Source organism: Capsicum annuum, chromosome 3 (assembly GCF_002878395.1).
Source record: "Capsicum annuum cultivar UCD-10X-F1 chromosome 3, UCD10Xv1.1, whole genome shotgun sequence".
NCBI classification, from domain to species: Eukaryota; Viridiplantae; Streptophyta; class Magnoliopsida; order Solanales; family Solanaceae; genus Capsicum; species Capsicum annuum.
The window spans coordinates 265,118,632-265,138,069 of NC_061113.1; the positions used below are offsets into that span (position 1 = coordinate 265,118,632).

The following is a 19,438-nucleotide window of genomic DNA, read 5'->3' on the forward strand; positions in this document are numbered from 1 at the left end:
CTATTACTATTTTTATATATAGTATTATAATACTACATTAATATAATAATAATTATATACAATTAATAATTAATACTTAAGTCACCGACATTTACTTTTAAAATATTTTGATTGTCTTAATTCATTGCCCCAACTAACCCCAATTTATTTATTTTTTGTTTTTGAAGGAGCGATTTCACATCTATATTTACTGTAATTTCCCATAATTTCAATATTACCCTCACTTAACATAAAAAATACTTAAAAAAAATTATGATTTGTGATCTCTCGTAGAAATTTTCGTGCCATTGGAACAATTTCATTTATGAAATGACAATCACTGAGATGATCAAGCACAATATAGTGTTCATATGACACTTAATTTATGCTTGGTAAGACTATATATTTATTTAGATTTAAATTTATTTAAAATTGAGAATAACTAAAAAAGTTTGTTCGCACTTGAAAGACTAATAGTGCGCCCTTTTTATAACGAAGAATGTAACACTTTTATGTTACCTTGTATCATATATTTTAGGACTCCTAATTTAAGAAAAAATCCTATTGTATATAAAATTCTTATCATATATTTTAGGAGTTAATATTAATATTAAATATATAATAATTAAAAAAAAAAAGCTAAAAAAATAATTTTATCTAAAATTAAATCTTTTAACAAAGGATAAACAGTTCATTCAAAGTTGTTCACACTTTTAATTAATATATGTTATGTTATATATTATAAATATAAATTATAAATAAATACGTCTAGACTATAGATTACCCATATAAATCAAAAACGACACATCCCACATCCCACATGCTACTTGTTTCCTATAAATCTCAAAACAGGGGTATTTTTGTCATTTTACTCATTCAAGAGATGTGTACGGTGTACTTGTTGCCTATATACAGGTTAGAGTCAGTTTGCCTGCTCTGTCTTTTCATTGAAGAAGTTTGCAATTTTATCTCTCGCTAATTACAATTCATACATCTTGTGTTTGTAGAAGAAGAATACTCTAACTTATCTTCTTTGTGTAGAAGGCTGTTTTGTGTGGTGTTGTTGTACAGGTACGTTTTTTTAACCTATTTATTAATCTTCTTCTAATGAAAAAAATTTGCTTCGTGGCTGTGGCTTTGGGGTTCTTTATTTTCCCTCGCTGATGTCAGTATGTAGGTTTTATTTTTGTGCAAATTATTGTTCCACTTTTATAAAAGTTTTATGTTATTCATGTTTCATTGCTATCTGTTTGGGGATTAGGGATTGAACTATTTTGTATGTTTTCGTGCTCAATGCCGTTTACTTTGTTATTCAGTTTATAGTTACTGTTTTTAATTAATGATTCAAACAATTATTAATTGTTCGCAAAAATTGCAAACTTTCTTCATCAAATGCTCTGAAAATAGTGCGTAGTATATAGATTAGCTTAGCTATATTAGAAGACCTGGATTCAACATGTCTGTCGATTGTGTTTAATCCCGTTGAATTAGTCCAGATGTGTGAAAGCTAGAACTCAAAGCAAAGTTATGTTTCTCTTTAAATTTCTTCCCTTCTGTTCTTGAATGAATTTCCTTCGGTAGAGAGCACTTGATGTTGGAGATACAACATACACTTGCACTGAGACAATCTAAAATTACAAACATCCATATGATGGGGGATAAAGTAGCTAACTTTCTAGCTAATCTTACACTGAATAAAGGACAAAGAGGAACAGGAACATGAAGCTGACACAACAAACTTTGTCAGCATACCAATATATATTTGTTCCATTTCCTAAAATGAGAAAATTAGTATATGAAGCAAGTTGTCTCCTGCTACATGTGAGACAAGTGAAATTCAGCAAGAAAATGATCCTCTACCATTTGAACAAGAAAAAACAAGAACTTATTTCGCTGTCCACCCTACCAAACAGATGCAAGATTTGTACAACGGCACTATGTGAGAACTAAGTGAGGTCAAAAAGACAAATAAAACGCTGTAGAGCACAATAAGACAGTAGGGTCTCTGTTTGCCTAAAAAGTGTTAATTTTTTGTTCTTTTGCTTTACGCCAAAAAACCAGAGACAACACATTCTATTCATATGGTATAACATGTCCTTTGCTCTAATCTCCTGTCACTTTAGGACCATCATGTGTAAATTAGATTGTTTTGAATGCGTTTTTCAAGAATAAAATGATAAGGAAAAAGATCTGATATTTAAATAATTCAAGTTCCCTGCATTTGAAAATCAAGAATAGCTTATATGGCAAAGAATGCAGTCTACTAAAATACAATGCCCAGAAACTCTAATACCTCTTCCAGAGAAATAAGTTGTCGTAATTCTTAAATTAGTTGTGCTTGAGCCTTTATAACTTATTTGCTTTTTAGAAGTATTGTAGTGGGTGATCAAATTTGGAGTTTGTTTAGCTTTCTAAACGACGAGTATGGTCTTGAAAGGGATTGCTATAAGTTGGGTTGATTGTAAGTTTAAGGTACATGCGTTACTTTAATTTCGCAGTTCACTTCCCATTTGTGTTTGGTTTACTAAGACTTGATGTCAGCAGCTCATGTAGAATGCTATTAGTAAAGAAAGCTAGATACCCTCCTAATCTGAGTTAGTACATTATTTGCATATTGCGCATGAAATCAAATAGGCATTTGGATATGTCATGTGAGTTGGTTAAGGTTTGAAAAAAGAAAAAGGGTATTTCAAGTTACAATTTAACAAGTGTAAAAGTTGAAATTGTTTTTGGGCATGAAAATATAGAAACTTTTATGAGTGAAAACTTAAAATTATGTGATAAATTCCGAAAACTTGTTTTCTTAAAGTTCTATATTTCAAGTTTAAAGTTGAAATAGGAGTAATAAAAAAATTTGATAAACGAACACTTAAATATCTCTTAATGTTATTTGAAAACTTTGGCCAAAATCTATGTCTAAATGGTTACAAGTTCACTACTATGCCTAGGCTAATGGGTACAGGGCTTTACTTATTCAGGGAGAGTGTAAATCCTAGAAAAATATACTTAATTCGCTGCCGAGTTTCAATTTAATTTCAGTTTTCCTTCACCATGCCTGCTCCATGAAACCGATTCTCCAACAGATAAAATTTCAGTTTTGGGTATAAGTGCTTAGGTTTCCATTTTTGTTCTTAGAACCAAAGTAGTATAGCACCCTGGAAAATGGAAATGTTGTGTGCAATTGCCCTGCTTTAACGGTTTAGCCTTCAGATGAAGTGCTAATAACCCATCTCCAGTTAGTAAACTATGTAACCAGTAGAGATACATAAAAGGATTATAATGCTAAAAAATTAACAGAGAGACTTTAGGTGTCACTAGGTGTGCAAGATGAGATAGACAAGGAAATTACGTAAGATTATTTTTGTTGCACCTTTTATATGTGATATTAATCCATCATTTTAAAATGATGAGATAACGTAATCTGAGGACTAACTAGAACCCATAACGGAACATGGAATAAAGTTCATCCCAAATTCTATCTCAGAATTATTACTCTAATTCAATATACCAAATGACCCGTCGTTTATGTGAACCATTTTGTGTCTATTGTCTATACCAGTGTCGGTAATAGTGAGGTTTCTTTTTCCTTAGCCAAAGACGAATAAGGCCAGTAGCCATCCTTTTAAAAACCTAGAAGGGAAGAAAGAGCCAATTGAAAAGACTTTAAAGAAGAGTTGAAAGAATTATTACGAACAAAGCAAAGGGTTTGAAGGATGCCCTTTCATACTTTCTCCACCGATGAAGCGAGCTAGGATGTTCTTGTACTTTTCTGTGTTGGATTTTGAGATTCAAACCTGTAAGTAATTGTGGCTGATGTAACAACTTATTACTGCAGTGTACATAAAAAGACTGTGATAATACTTGTACTTCCTCTTTGGACTAATTAACCCGAATCCTATCGTGGCTTAGCAATGCAGTCTAGCCTATATTTACGTTGTTTTTTCATGCAATCAGTGTTTTGCAGCCCTGACGTGGTAGGTTTTCTTTTTGCCTTGTTTGAATCTGGATCTGAGCTCCAATTTGCTTCCTGGAAAACTTTCCTTGGTTCAATGTAGGGAACCAGATCAACCCATCAGCCTTTAGATTACATGTTAGAAGAAAAGCATTTTTCATCCTAATAATTTCACGACCCATGTTTTTGAAGTTCCCCTGCCTGGTTATTTTCTCTTCACATCAAAACCATGATAGTAACTGATTATGCTCCAATCACAACCATGGTTGGGAAATTTATTTCAACTTCTGAAAACAAATACCCAGGTTTGTCGAGTGAGAGCAGATATCCTAACTAATTAGATTACAATGAAAAAAGAAAGGCAATAATTACAGCATTGTAGGAGGCTGTGATTATAATTCTCGTACTCATGAGATTGGGGATCGAGTCTATGAGTGTAACCTCTTGACGCAACACTTAGCGATCTTGTACCATTTTACTCCAGTATAGTTTGCGTACAATCTTCCCTTCCCATACTTATAAGACTGTGCTGGCTATGCTATTGTTTTCATCAAACTTAAAAAAATGTCGTATTCATATTTCGCCTATGAAACAGTGTTTCAAGCGGCTGCCACCAGTCCTCTTGCATGTATCGGTTAAGCCTTGTAGAAGTAGATTACATAGGTGGATCAGAAAATATATTGAGTTAAATTCTTTATTCGTCACCAAAATTGAGATGTCCATCTAATCCTACTTTTTTACTCTCTTTATTTGCTTATTCACATGCATTTGTGAAGATATTTGTACTTGTCCTGGAAAAAATAGCGTTTTTTTTTTTCCTTTAGCTGTGGGCATTAAACATATGAAATGATGACAACATATCTCATGTTGAGAGAAGTGATCTTCTTGGAATTCACCTGCATCCGTTGCGTCATTCTGTATTAATCATGCACCAAGATGATATTAGAAAAATTTATCTTTCATATTGAGTTACATCTTAATCTATCTTCTATTGAATTATGTCAACCCAACTAATGAAGACTCATGGAGAGTTAGAGATTATACAGAAGTTGAACACACTTGGGAACAATGGCTTGAGTCCAATACTTCCTGAATCCTTTATTTCTAGGGGCTAATTATGTTGCATCTTTCCAGAAACATGCAGTTTTCTGCTTTTCTTAAAATTAGAAGAGCCTAACTGTAATTTTACGTTGTCCATTTTATGCAACAAGATGCAGTCAATGCATCAAATGTCATCTTATGGAAATAAAATGTACAAAACCATTTGGTAAAACTTGACTCCTTGACGTTTCGTTTACATACATACATATATACATATATATATATATATATATAGATATATAGATATATACACATATATATATGTGTGTGTGTATCTCTATGTATGTATATACGTAGCACATTCTTTCACGTTGGCCCATGCTACCACGGGCCATGCACCTCTTGATAATGTAGAGATTGATATACACAAGCCCAACAAACTAATCAGCTAGCTTTGGCAGACCCATTTAGAGTCCACAATAGGCCCGTTTCGATTTTCTTCATCTGCTACCGTAGCATCCCTTCAATTTTCTTCCACTCTCTCTTCTGTAGTGGCTTGTATCATCTGTAAGTCTCACTTTCGCTCTGTTTAGTTGATTCATGGAACATTGAAGTCGAGGTGCGCACAAGCTAGCCCAGATACTACGGTTTTCAAAAATAAAACAAAATAGTTGGGGTGCATAATGATGAGTTATATAGCTGATGCTCAATTAATATGATTGAATTTTCCTTTCAACAAGAGTTCGTTAGAGGATTGGATATGAACTGCTTAGTAAAGTTGTCAGCTTACAGAAAGAAATCATAAATACAAGAAAAGTCTAGCTTGTGTTAATAGCTGCTAATTTTATCTTTTTCTTGTAAAAAAAATGATGAGTTTACTCAATTCCTAGTGAGTAATTGTATCTTCTTAGCGCTTAATTTTTTCTCAGCTACATTGCAAATAGTGCCAGATAATACAAGCTCCTTTTTGTTTGACCGAAATTGCATTGCTGTTGTTACAACTATTTTAAAGAAATGCTCTCTGCGTTCCAAAATAGTGATCACATAAATTTGACTAATTTTCAAAGCTAAATTAGATTAGATTAAGTCAATAACTTTTAAAATTAAAATTTGGTTATTCAAAAACTATATGAAAAGTCCTGTAAGTTGTAATTTTTCTCATACTAATATGATGATAAAATACATCTTAATATATTGGTCAAAGTTCATATCGCATTTGACTCTCAAAAAGTAAACTATGACAAGTAAAAAGGAATGGATGGAGAAATTCTTTCACAATGTGGGGTGGGATGACATGGGCCGAAACAGATCAGAATGGATATAGGGGGTTTATCCCGACTAGTTTGGAATTGAAGAGGAGTTGATTGAAGTTTTTCACAGTGTTAAAGCACCATATTTTGAAATAGGATTGATGACATGTTTACTTTGGAAAGACATATTTGTTGATTTTTATTCAAGAAAGTTTCTTCTTGGGTTTGAACAGTGTGCAGATGATTTAGGTGGACTAAATATGGGAACTGTCAACTTCCTCTGGAATTTAACTAAGAATTATATCACCTTTGGGCTAATAGGCCTTACTGTGTCTGATCGGTATGCTAGTATTGTTCCTGTTGGTGGCATTTCAATGTCGCCTACATTTAATCCACATGATGACAGTTCCAAGAGATCCTTGACGCGTAACTACTCTTTTTGCTCTCTTTTAAGTTCTTAAAGTTTGCTGCTGTGGACATGGATGAAACTATCAACTAGTCATTATGGTGCAGGTGACTTTGTTGTAGTGGAGAAGCTTTGCCTAGAAAAATACAAGTTCTCCCTCGGCGATGTGGTTGTCTTCAGGTAACTCTTGACAAGCTGCCCCAAGGTTGTTTCTCTGTTGCCTCAAGTAACCGGACTACTCTTATGTACAGATTTTGTTGATTCACAGACTATGTTGCTTGAACTCTCCGAAAAAGTTGATGAGTGCGTGTCTGATCCTCCAAAAGTAGTGCATTTTTGGAGGATCCGGCAAGGGTGCGGCAGATATTTTGGAGAGTCCGTGCAACATATCATTCACTAACCTAATAAGAGTATGACTTAAGTTACTTGTCTGGATGTTAATAATGTTATGTTAGTTGGGTTATTCAAGTTTGATTGTTAGAATTTGTAGCTTACAAACTAAGTTACGGGGACTCTTCACTTTCGATACTGCACTCGTGTCGGATTCTCCAAATATACACTGCTTTTGGAGAATCCGACACACCCACTGACATTTTTGAAGAGTCCGAGCAACATAGCTTACAAATACGTTTAACTGTGACTCGATCCATACTTCTCAATTGGAAGGTTTAAATACTGCATCTGACCATGAAATAAATATTCTTGGTTCCAGTGTTGAACATTGAAGTAAACTTTTGATATAGTATTTTCTGATTTAGATATCTTACTTTTAATGATAAGTACCTCTGTGACAGATAATAGAGTTTCATATTTTATGTTTAACTCTCCTGACAATAGCTTCTGTGACTCGCTCATAGATTTTGAATGACATCTTGTTCATAGATTTCCAATGACATTTCCTGCTTACTAAAATGCTAGGAAATGAGTTTATGCTCTTGGATCCATAGCAAGAGTAAGTAAAAAGCGTCTTCGAAAAAGTTATTAGTGGAAAAAACATACATAAATATTGAGCTTATTTCTCTTGGTAGAGGTATAGGACTGCGTACATCTTACCCCCCCCAGACCCCACTAAGTGGGAATACACTGGGTTTGTTGTTGTTGTTGTCTCTTGTACAGAAAATCAACAGAAAGATCAGTTTTAATACATATTTTTTGGTGGAATACTCATTTGCATTCTTGAAAAAGTAAAGTGCATAGAAGCCCTACTTTACAATACTTTAAAGGCCTCTATTGCACATTGCTCTTCTTTGGATGTTATGTTTTTGGTGCCTTCAAAACAGTTAATAATTTAATATATCAGTTAAGATGTCCTGCTTCCACTTCAGTTGATGAGCACTGGTAAGTTGTTGCTGTATATCAGTTCTTGTGACTTGTTTGACCTGGAGAAAAATCTTTTTGTCAGTGATCAGCTCTTGTTTGACATTTTGGCTCTTCCCATCCTCGTACAACCTTCTCCAAGTCCATTCTAAGCAGTGACATGTGAGATATTTGTTTTTCAACCAGTGTACCGTGTAAATTCTTAATATCAGGTCATCAGATATTATACTTTTAAGACGTTATCTTCTATAATTCAAGTGGTTTGTGATAAATTGTGCCAGCAAAATTCAATATTATGGTCCTACCTCCTTATTTCTGGGTTATAGCAGATACCAGTGTATAATAAGTTAATGGTTTTTGTTTGTTTCAAAATTAAATATATTATAATTTTCTTTAACCATCTTTTGCACCAATTGTCTGATTTGTGGTTGACTTTCATTTCAGCTCTCCGACTAATCATAAAGAGAAAAATATAAAGAGAATAACAGCCTTACCAGGTGACTTGGTCAGTACCCCTCATTATGATGCGGTAGTGATCCCTGAAGGACATTGTTGGGTTGAAGGCGACAATCAGGCTTGGAGCTTGGACTCAAGATCCTTTGGCCCTGTATGGTACATATTACTCCATATCCGTCTGCTAGCTAAGAGGAATTTAACATATAAAGAATTCTAAGTTTTCTTGAAAATAGAACATAGAAAGAATCCCACGCACTTTGTAAAACTTAATACAAGTTTACATTAGGAAACTATAGCTAATGTATGCGACATACAAGATAGAAAGAATTGGCAATCATATTGGCATATATTGTTAAATGCTGCATTCTTTTGATCCTGCTTCCTACTTACTTGTGGTGAAGGGGTGAATTTACCTTCTTCGACACCCTAGTATGAAGCGTTGGGCTTTTTTCATTCGTGTGAGGAGTTGGTGATTTATATCTATATTCATTCTACTTTTGCTGAATCACTTTGTAAGTGTGTCTTTAGATTATGTGTTCAGTGAAAATACAGCTTCTCGGATGAGAATTTATGCTGCCTATCTTTTGTCCAAAGGTTATTTATGTGTTCAGCCAAAATACAGATCCCTCTTGGTTGGTTTGTGTCTTAAGATTATGTTTTCAGCTAAAATGCACTTTCTCGGATAAAAACCTATGATGCCTGTCTTTGCATATGAATAAGCTCATTGCAGATTCTAAAGGAAAACATAGACTGTACCTTGTCATTGCTAGATTTTATACGGTGCAAAAAACGAGTGGAGTTTGGAGAATGAGAGTGTTAAGTGTGTCCATATCCATGTTTGCAATCAGCTTTTATCTTAGCTCATTTGATTAGTTTGATTGACTTGAAAAAGCTGTCTTTTTCAGATCCCTCTTGGTTTGGTTCGTGGACGGGTTACCCATATTGTGTGGCCTCCTCACAGAGTTGGTAAAGTTGAAAGAATGACACCGAAGAGCCTAACACATTTCTAATTGTATTTTGAATTTATCCTGAATTTCAACTTGATTGATTTTCTGCTTCTGTGCTGTACTATGTGTTTGTGTGATATCTCGTGACTTGAGCCGGGGGTCTTTCGGAAACAGCCTTTCTACTTCATTAGAGGTAGAGGTATGGACTGCGTACATCTTACCCCCCCAGACCCCACTAAGTGGGAATACACTGGGTTTGTTGTTGTTGTTGTTGTTGTTGTTGTTGTTGTGTTCAACTTGATTGATTTCTTAGGCAGTTGCCTCGTATAGGAAGACATCAACATTCTAGCAAATGCCTTATGTCTGTTTTACAAGTGATCTTCATTTTTCTACTATATATATATAGGAGTGAGTTACGAACAACCAAAGGCAAAATAGTAATTTCAATTGCTATTCTTTCACTTAATCTATTCATCGACTCATTAGCTTCAGAGTATTTTTTGTTTCTCCTCTCTCTTCTGCTTTTCTTCCCTCCCAGTTTCTCTCTTTAATCTCTCCCTTCTACACAAGGTCTTAGCTTGCTCCTTCAACAATCGTGTTCTTCTCAATTGTTCTTCTATATCCTCCTCTCTTTCTCTCTTTTCCCCGTCTTTATTGTGGCTTTTTTCAATGTCATTGATTTTTAGCGCTCATTGGTCTGCTACTTTTGATGTACAAACTTCAGGTTACCGTCTCTGATATTTTTGGTGATTTTTCATGTGTACGCTGACATAAAATAAAAAATTATGGTGAAATGGGTCTTAAAAGTTTCTAGAAAAGATCGTCTGGTACGCTATTTGAATATGATTATCAAAGGATGTTTTATAATGTATTGTATTGTATTTTTTAACGAATGGAACATCTAAATATATTGTATCATGGTTCTGTCACTACGTTAATGCCACATAAGTGACCCCTGTAAATAGGATATAAAGCTCATGCATATGCATTTATGAAACTATACTCTGGAAACAGGCGTTAAACGTTTGGCTCTTATTATTGTATCACATGTAATTGTAAAAAAAAAAAAAAAATTGTATGCCAAACAAATATTAAATTAAATTTTTCATGAAAAGTCTTTCGCTATCTTTCTTTTTCACCTAATGAGCGTATATCTTTTTGCTAAAGAAAGTTTATATCGTCACAACTATACGAAAGTACAACAAAGAATATACAAATAATGCATATATTTTTATTAACAAAAAGAACTTATCTTTAGAATTATACAAAAATACAACAAAGAAAAGCATGTGTATCTTTTTGCTAAAGAAAGTTTATGTCGTCACAACTATACAAAAGTACAACAAAGAATAGCCTGTGATGCATATCTTTTTAAGTTGGTGAATGCACTATTTTATGAGATAAAAGATTATTTTAGTTAAATCCTTGACGACAACAATAATAATAATAATCAAATTAAAGAATAAATTAACAAAATTAACATAAAACATACTTGTTTGAAATGGTCAAATGCTACAAAAACAAAACAAAAAAAATCAGTAGATTTGATTGCATAATATGTAGAGTTAGGAGTAAGATTTAGGTACATTTTACTATTTTAGACTCATAAATTGAATATATTATTATTAATAGCATGTTTCTCTATAAATAAAAGAATTTCTAAATACACCAAAAAAAAAAATTCATTTACGCAGAGAATTGAAAGTGGAAAATATGATAAGAAACATGTAAATTTATGAGGAGAAAAAGAGTACTATAACTAAAAGTGAATGGAGTATTCAAATTTTATAAAGAAAAAAAGACTTCTTTAATTCGTTGCCCAATAAGTTCACAAAATAATGTGATTTTGTTATGTCATTTTATTTAATAAATATATTATATTGCATAGTTCAATTACATAAAACTTTTCCTAACTTTTTTTTTGTTATAACTATTATTATTTTTTGTACTAAAGTTGCAATTATATAAAAGGAAAATAATTTGGGAGATAAAATTATAGTCACTTTTTTTATTATAATGATTGTTGGTCAAAATAAAACCTCATAACCATAGAATTTATTACATGGTTGTATCATTTTTCATAGTTTAAGAGATAATATTACAAAGAAAATTAATTAATGATGAAAGAAAATAAGTGAAAAGATAATTTTGGATAAAAAATTCATGGATATAAAGTATAGGTATAGATTATCCTTAATTTTATATACTTCCTCCATTTAAAAAAGAATAACATACTTTTCTTTTTAATTCGTTTAAAAAAAGAATGACCCATTTCTTTTTTTGATAATACTTTAATTTCAACTTTCCACGTGACATATTTAGGATCACAAGATTAAAGGACATTTTAGTACATTTAACATAACTTTAATTTAAGACCAAAAAATTTAAAAAATTTCTTTATTTTCTTAAATTTTGTATCAAGTCAAAATATGTTTTTTTTTTTTTTAAAGGGTGAGAGTATTTTCTTTTAAAAAAGAACCGTCCGGACGCGCGTCATTTAACTAGACTAGTTCAATTTATCTTTGTGTGTATAAAAAGTAGGTCAAAAGAATTAGCGGAAGCAAAATTAGCTGAGACAGAGCGGAGGAGTCAATGGAAAACTCAAAGAGGAAGCAAAAGTTGCAGCTTATAATTCCTCGCAATCGCAAGAAGAAGACGCTATTTGCTTTGGATGATGTGACGGACGAAGTGCTTCATGAAATACTGATTAGACTATCAACCAACAAAGAAGAAACTCGTTGCAAATTGGTTTGCATAATATCCTCTCAGCACTTCCATGGTGCCGCTCTAATTCACCCTCGCAATAATCATGATAATAAAACTCTTCTCCCTTTTACTCTTCTTTTTATGCGTGAACGAACAAGTTTAGAATACGTAAGAGTTTCTTAACGCAAAAAGCTTATCGATCAAGGCGTACCGTGGATTTAAGGTTTCTCCGTGATGATCCGTTCACTGATCGTACATTTAGTTTGGCTGCATCCTCTGGTGACTTAATACTGTTAAGAGCTGATATAGTCTGTGCTGCGTTTTATTATATATGTAATATTGTCACTCGGCAATGGACTGCTCTTCCTCCAGCTCCGTCATACTTAAGACGCAGGTTATGTGGAGAGAGCGTTGGGTTCTTTTATGAGCCTTTCGATAATGATGATCGACGTAATAATTATGTTGTGCTGCGATTTAGTGCTTGTGATTGATATTTTCATGAAGGTGATCCTAGGTTTGATGTTGATATATTTTCGTCCGATAAGGGAGCATGGACCAGATCTGTTGTTATGTCTCCGCCGCTTTTTGATTCTTCCTATGATGCTCAGACTCCGGTTATTGCTTGTGGAGGGAAGTTTTATACATTGAATTATAGAAATGGCGTTGCAGTTAATTGTATTTTCGCGTTTGATCCGTTCACTAATGATCCTGCTCGGTTGCTACACACTATTGATTTACCATTTGAGGCCCCTAATAGTTGTAGGGAGAACAAATTGGGGTTGTGTCGGGGTCGTCTACATTTTGCTCAATTAATTTTGCAACAAAGTAGATACCCTTGTGTTACTGTATGGGAACTTGAGGATTACAGAAGAGGGAAATGGACATTGCTGCACAAGAGAATCCCGACAAAACAGGCGTTAAGAATGCGCTATTCCCGTCATGGTACTGCAAATAGTTTATCTTTACTAGCTTTTCACCCGTGCAATAAGGATCTTCTCTGTTTTCTTGTAAGTAATGATCTTATTGTCGTGTACAATATAAGAACAGATAAAGTGGAAAGCTCTACCCGCAATTCTCTATTCATGCAGCAGGATCGATATCCACCAAGATCACTAGTACCAGGTATGCTACCAATTACGTACCCAACAGTGGTGGCCAACTCCAGTATGACAATCCCTTTGATCTCTGAGCTTCCTTTCAAAGAGTGAGTCTTGCTCATTCAGATTAGAGTTGTTCATTCATATTTAGTCTTGCTCATTCAGATATTTTAGTCATATGATGTAGTGTTGCATTAACTACAAGCATTTTAACTCACAAGTTGTGTTATTACTTTCTCGTGTTGCCTTGTAGTTAGCTGAGATCTTTCTTTCTGCGTTACATGTTCATAATTTTGATTGTAATTCCTTAGCTATCCCGACCTTTTTATATCTTAAATTCTGATAACGTCTATTCTGTCAAGTTCCAGTTTTGATAGAAAAAACTGATTACTCCACCCGTTTAGTATATTAATTTTTAAGTTTCCAAGCTGTTTCATCAGCCCCACAAATCACTTACGGCCATTTTTTGCAATCAAGGCGCCGCAATACAGCTTCTCTAATATACTATAGCTGTTTTTCAACTGTTTATTATTTGACAAAAGTTTGTATACAATCTAGTATGACTAGTTCCTTCTGTATCTTTTACAAAAAGTTCCTTCGCCAAAACTAGTGGAAGAATCATGATGCAATATTTTTTTCCTTTAAAGCTACTAAGTATGGTTGTTGTTGTATTTTTTCTGTTTGATAACCGAAGAACCAAATTTTTATTACATACATATACTAAAAAGAGATGCATATCTGTTGATCAAGGCATTCAAGTTTTAATGACTTAGAGTTGCTTCTTTTACATTTTGAATTGTTGTCTTTATTTCTTGCATCTGAAAGTTTGAAATTGATATTTCATTCATCTTTCTGCTCCATTGGGTCTACTTACATTTGGCTGGGGTTAAATGTTTCCTATCGTTATTACACGTCAAATACGATGTGTGGATTGCCCTGTTACCCTCAAAGTATTCTTCACATGCTATTTTCTATGATTTCAGAATTTAAAAAAAAAAAAGTGATCTTGAACGAGCTGCATCTGGCTCATAGTGCTGTGGATACATATGTTTTGTTGCTAGAATAGAATGTCCACTTAATAGAGGGTCTTTTCAAACTAGCTTACAATTGAAATTTTGTTAACGCAAAATGACCTTCTCGACCCCTTTACTATATCAATTTTGTAAGTTGGACACTTCTACTTACATGTAAAAAAATTAAAAAGGGTCCTTTTTTTCCCTCCATCTGTTTAAATTTAAAAATATTTTTAAATTTTTTTTTTTAAAAAAAAAAAATCCTTTTTTTCCCTCCATCTTTTTTAATTTAAAAATACTTTTAAAATTTTAAAAATATTTTTAAAAATTTTAAAAAAATATATTTTTTTCCCTTCCCACCCCACCCCAGTCCGTCCCTACCCTCAAACCCCACCCAGCCCCATCCCACCCCACCCCCAGCCCCCTACCCCACTCCAACACCCATCCAGCCCTTCCCCACCCCCACCCCAGCCCGTCCCCACCCCCCACACCTCACCAGCCCAGTCCATCTCCTCCCCCCACGCCCAGCCCCCACACCCCTCCCAACCCCATCCCCACCCCACCCCAACACTCTTCCAGCCCCCCTCCCCCACACGTTCACTTTTTATTTTTTATTTTAATTTTTCCTCTCAATTCAATTCTTTTTTTTTAATTAAAATTTAAATTTGAAATCTTTTTATTTTTTTGGGATTAAAATTTAAATTTAAAGTGAGTGATAGTGAATATTGAAAAAAAATAGTGAATTTCGCTTGAAAAAAAATTAAACTTTTTGTGAATTTGTTAAAAATATTCAAATATAAAAATAAAAAATTTATTATGTTTGTATATATGAATTTATAGTTAAAATTTTAAATTAGTTGGAGAAGAATTTTAATTATTTGGAATGGATTTGATGTTTAATTTGTGAGCAAAAATAAAAACATGATTATTACAATTTATAAATTTTTCTTATTTAATTAAATTAATTTTAATATTTAATTTGTTATGTACCATTTTAAAAATGACTTGGAATTTAATGTAATACTTTTTTTTTAAAATGACGTGGCAGATGACGTGGCAAACGTGTCAGGTGTGGCAGACGTGGGGGAGAGTGTGTTACACTCACCAAAAAAGGGTTTAAATTATTGTTTTTTAGTGGGTTCAGGGGTCCAGATGACAAACATGTACATAGAAGTGTCCAACTTACAAAACAGACATAGCACAGGGTCCAGAAGGTCATTTTGTCTTTTGTTAAATCTGGTAGAATCTAGTACTCCTTCCATTCCAAAATAAATGTAGTACTCCTTCCATTCCAAAATCAATGAATTTTTGAGTTATTTTTTAATGTCTAAATTAAATGACTTGTTCATTCTTCAAGAGACGTATTAGAGACATATTGAAAATTACTTTCAATTTTACCCTTTCATTTAATGAGGTTTTTAAGTACTTTACATTTTCGAGGAAAGTAATTTAAGAGCATAATTTATGAACAATTAAAGGTATTGTGGAAAGTAACTTATAATTTATGTTCTAAAAGATTTTTCTTAAGGGTGTGTCATACCACAACAATTCAATTATTTAGGAATAAAAGGAGTATTTTTTAAGATTTTTGCTTCTTTTTTTTTTAGTACTCATGTGTCGAAATTTTTTGAGTTCAGATAAATCGAGTAATTATACTTCCATCGGCCATTGTATTAAGATTCACTATATACTACAGTATACAAAAGCAAAGCATGTAGGCAGTAGAACTTCATATTCACTATTAATGCCTCTAATCTTAATCTCTTCATAAATAGTCCACTGTGTCCTTCATCAGTTGTGTCTCACTAACCATAAGTACAGAGAATGGCCTCACTAATTTTCACATACTGCAAGAGAACATCTAACTGTCAGCACGTTGTTTGAGGAACTATCGAACAATGCCCTGAAAAGGATAGCAAAAACGCATGGAAACTCTCCTTTGTTCCAACTTTGACATGTTCGTAGAAGAAACTCATCAGAAGGAGTGTGTCCAAAACCAGTATTCATCGGACTAACTACGACTTGCAAAAACCAACAAACTTATCGACGTAAACATATACCCTGAAATTTCTCGCATACATAATCCGTCAACTTCGCATTAGCAGCCGATATCCATTGATAATTTCGTTGAATAAATATTATGAAGCTTATATTCTCTATCAGATTCAATGTGACCATAGCACTTAATATAAATTATACGTAAACATTTATTAAAATTTGAATAAATAGCACATTATATGAACAACACAGTCTTAATAAAACTAGTGGTCTAAAATTAAATTTTAATATGGGGTCTTAAATATATACACATAACAAATTATTATTACTTTTTCTAATATAGTATATTCTTAGAAGATATTAAGCATTTAACTTCACTTAATAATATTACTATTTATAAAAGGAATGACTAGTTTTAATTAATAAGATGTTAGTCATTTGCTTGTAATGCATTACCTTGAGGCTTGAATATTGTTTAATTTAAAGTCCTAAAATATTTGATAAAAAAAAAAAAAATAGTTCTTCTTTCCTTTTTAGTTTAAATTTTGTATCCTTTATTTTGTTTACAATCTTTCTCAGTATTATTAATGAAATTAAAATCAAAATTCATATTAAATTTTTCGAAGCCTCGTACAAATACTTTACTAGTATTAGCCTTAAGTCATCCCTGTACATGAGTCGGCAACTTTAAAATTATTGAATTCATATAATGTATTTCGTGTTCCGTGACTTAAATAAAATTTCGTCATAGATGTGTCATATGTGTATCAGGTTGCCACTAAAAGTGGTAGATATTGTACATCCATTTTACTAAAAGCTTAAAATATATATTCTTATCTTGGTTGTGGCCATAGAATTAATATGACGAATCAATTCGATGCTGTTACATATCCTCCTATCACTTATTTTTTTTTGGTAGTAGTAGTAGCCATAGTACTTGAACGCACTAACACAAAAGTAAATGCACTAAATTAATGGTGGGGTTACATTATTTGTTCCTTCCTAGATTCTATTGATGTTCCCAACTAAATGTTGTTTTCACTGTTTGTACTCATAGATAAACAAGACTTAAATGAAAATAAGTTAAGTAAATATAATTAAAAATGGTGGGGTTACAGTATATGAAAATAACACTTCATATGGATTTAACAGAATATAATTAGTTGTAGACTTGTAGTTATATTAGCAGACAAGAATCTCGAATAATGACAGAGAAATGTACCAGTAAGCTTCTTGATGATCGATCTGAAATTTTCCATGATATCAACTGAAGTGGTCCTGGAACTAGCTAGAAACTATTTAAACATGAAATTTGAGGTACCCTTTTTGTTATTTTAATTGTTTCATTTTTTCAAAGGAGTAAACGGGGAGCAGAGTAACTGATGAAGTCTAAAGATGTTGTCATATGATCTGGTGATCACAAGATAAAATTGTGTTGTTTGGCCTTTTTCTATCCCACACGTAATGGGAGCTTCAGTGCACATTATTAAATGTGAAAATTATGTTCAAGTTGCTTATTCAAATGATCACTCAACTAGTAGTTATCATCTCAGTAATCACTTTTTTGGTTAAAGAAACTTTAAATCGAGAAAAAATCTCCCAATTAAATGACCATATAAGAAATCAATCCGAAGTATTTAAGATAAAAAAAATTTCAATTAGGTAATCAAAATCATAGGTGTGAAATCGACATAAGCTGTTAACATTGGCATCTTTCTTGTTTTCCTTATATTTTCCAACTTTATCTCCTATTGAGGAAATATCAAAGTTTTATTTTCTCCCTTTTTCTAGAAAGGGGAACTTTTGCTACTAGTAGTTACAATTAATTAATCCTCCACTAATCTAGAATACGATGTAAATATGAATTAATTAAAGCATAGTTAAAACAGTAAGTAATAATTAAGAACTCATGTTGACAATATTAAATTGAATAAAATGTCTATGCCAATTGCTAACCTTTCTCGACCAGCATCGTCCATCGATGGCTTCTGACATATATAAGCATGTCAAACTGTTTCTGGGTGCAATATCATATGTATACTTTCTATCAAAGGTAATTTTATAACAAATAGTATTCGCATTGAGCTTTGATTATATCTGGATTCACATTAGAAAATTCCTCATCGAAAGGGGTAAGACAACTAATGAAGGCGATTTTATACCTGGAGTTCGAACATAAATTTTTAATTAAAACTTAGAACTATGTATCACTCCACCACACTAACCTTGTTGATGAACTCATAGATGTTAGATGATTGATTTTGGAGTCTTAAATTATAAAATTTCAACAAGTATTAAGTTCATAATCCTTAGTTATTAATTAGGCATTTGGTCATAAATTTCAAATACTTTTCACTTTGTCTGGAATTTATGAAGTTGAAGCTAAAGATGGGAGTCATATTTCGTCTTATTTTTTTTGCAAATAATAGAAGAGATACTTTATTTGAAATTTATGAAGATAAAGTTAAAAAATAGGTTTAAATTTATTTGTTTAATCTTATAATCACAACACTCATTTTGAGATAAAGTAAAAAACTATCTCGCAAAAAATTAATTAAAATTCTCATGATCAAATAAATTTTAAATTATCATTAATTCTTGATGTGCCTCCGATTATCTTAATTGAAAGAATATAAAATTTATCTATCCCACAATCCTTTGAAAAATACAAACGGACATGATGTATCCATGAATAAAAAGGAGTGACAAAGCAAATTGCTATCAAATCGTACTATATACTATGAATAAGAAGACAAATAAATTGAAGGATATTAGAAATGGAGGATTAGTCTCATGATTCTCAACTATGGAAATATCTTTAAAAAAAAAAAAAGTAGAATCAATGAATTAATTACTTAATAATATTTTGAGAATAATAAAGGAAAAATTTGACGAAGAAAATATAATGGACCCCAAATACTTTACAAATTTAGACGGTGCATGTTTCATCCATTTTTAGAGTCAATAAATTAATTGCTTAATAATGTTTTTAAGAGTAATGAAGGAAAAAGTTGAAGAAGAAAATATAATGGGACCCCAAACAGTTCCCATTTATCTATGAACGACGTGCCAATGCCATCTGATGATGTGAATATGTATAAGATTACTTCAATTTATTTGCTTGATTCTAATTTAATTTATAAGTAAATACATAAAATTTTATAATCTTAAATTAGATATATATAAAATATATTTAAAATATTATATAATTTACAGGATCTCGTAAGCTCGGGTATGCCGCTGAGCCAACCCAGACCAAGTAATAATATCGGATAA

The 19,438-nt window shown here is 32.4% G+C and overlaps 2 protein-coding genes across 5 annotated transcripts; both read left to right on the forward strand.

Annotated features, from left to right (window-relative positions):
* The first annotated feature begins 804 nt into the window (after positions 1 to 804).
* On the forward strand, positions 805 to 9,810 carry LOC107862168 (mitochondrial inner membrane protease subunit 2). 3 transcript variants are annotated; one of them, XM_047410040.1, is made up of 6 exons: positions 895 to 1,050; positions 6,456 to 6,648; positions 6,736 to 6,808; positions 8,390 to 8,552; positions 9,307 to 9,435; positions 9,640 to 9,810. In XM_047410040.1, exons 2-5 carry the CDS (start codon positions 6,483 to 6,485, stop codon positions 9,409 to 9,411), a joined length of 507 nt encoding a protein of 168 aa, XP_047265996.1. In that variant the 5' UTR covers positions 895 to 1,050; positions 6,456 to 6,482; the 3' UTR covers positions 9,412 to 9,435; positions 9,640 to 9,810. The 3 variants fall into 3 exon arrangements, with proteins under 3 accessions (XP_016563135.1, XP_016563136.1, XP_047265996.1); XM_016707649.2 differs by having other exon boundaries at positions 805 to 1,050; positions 9,307 to 9,810; XM_016707650.2 differs by having other exon boundaries at positions 894 to 1,050; positions 8,390 to 8,557; positions 9,307 to 9,810.
* Positions 9,811 to 11,804: 1,994 nt separating this feature from the next.
* On the forward strand, positions 11,805 to 15,484 carry LOC107865876. Of its 2 annotated transcripts, XM_047410042.1 has the most exons (3): positions 11,805 to 12,996; positions 13,102 to 13,258; positions 15,213 to 15,484. In XM_047410042.1, exons 1-3 carry the CDS (start codon positions 12,624 to 12,626, stop codon positions 15,214 to 15,216), a joined length of 534 nt encoding a protein of 177 aa, XP_047265998.1. In that variant the 5' UTR covers positions 11,805 to 12,623; the 3' UTR covers positions 15,217 to 15,484. The 2 variants fall into 2 exon arrangements, with proteins under 2 accessions (XP_047265998.1, XP_047265997.1); XM_047410041.1 differs by having other exon boundaries at positions 11,805 to 13,258; positions 15,213 to 15,483.
* Positions 15,485 to 19,438: the final 3,954 nt, after the last annotated feature.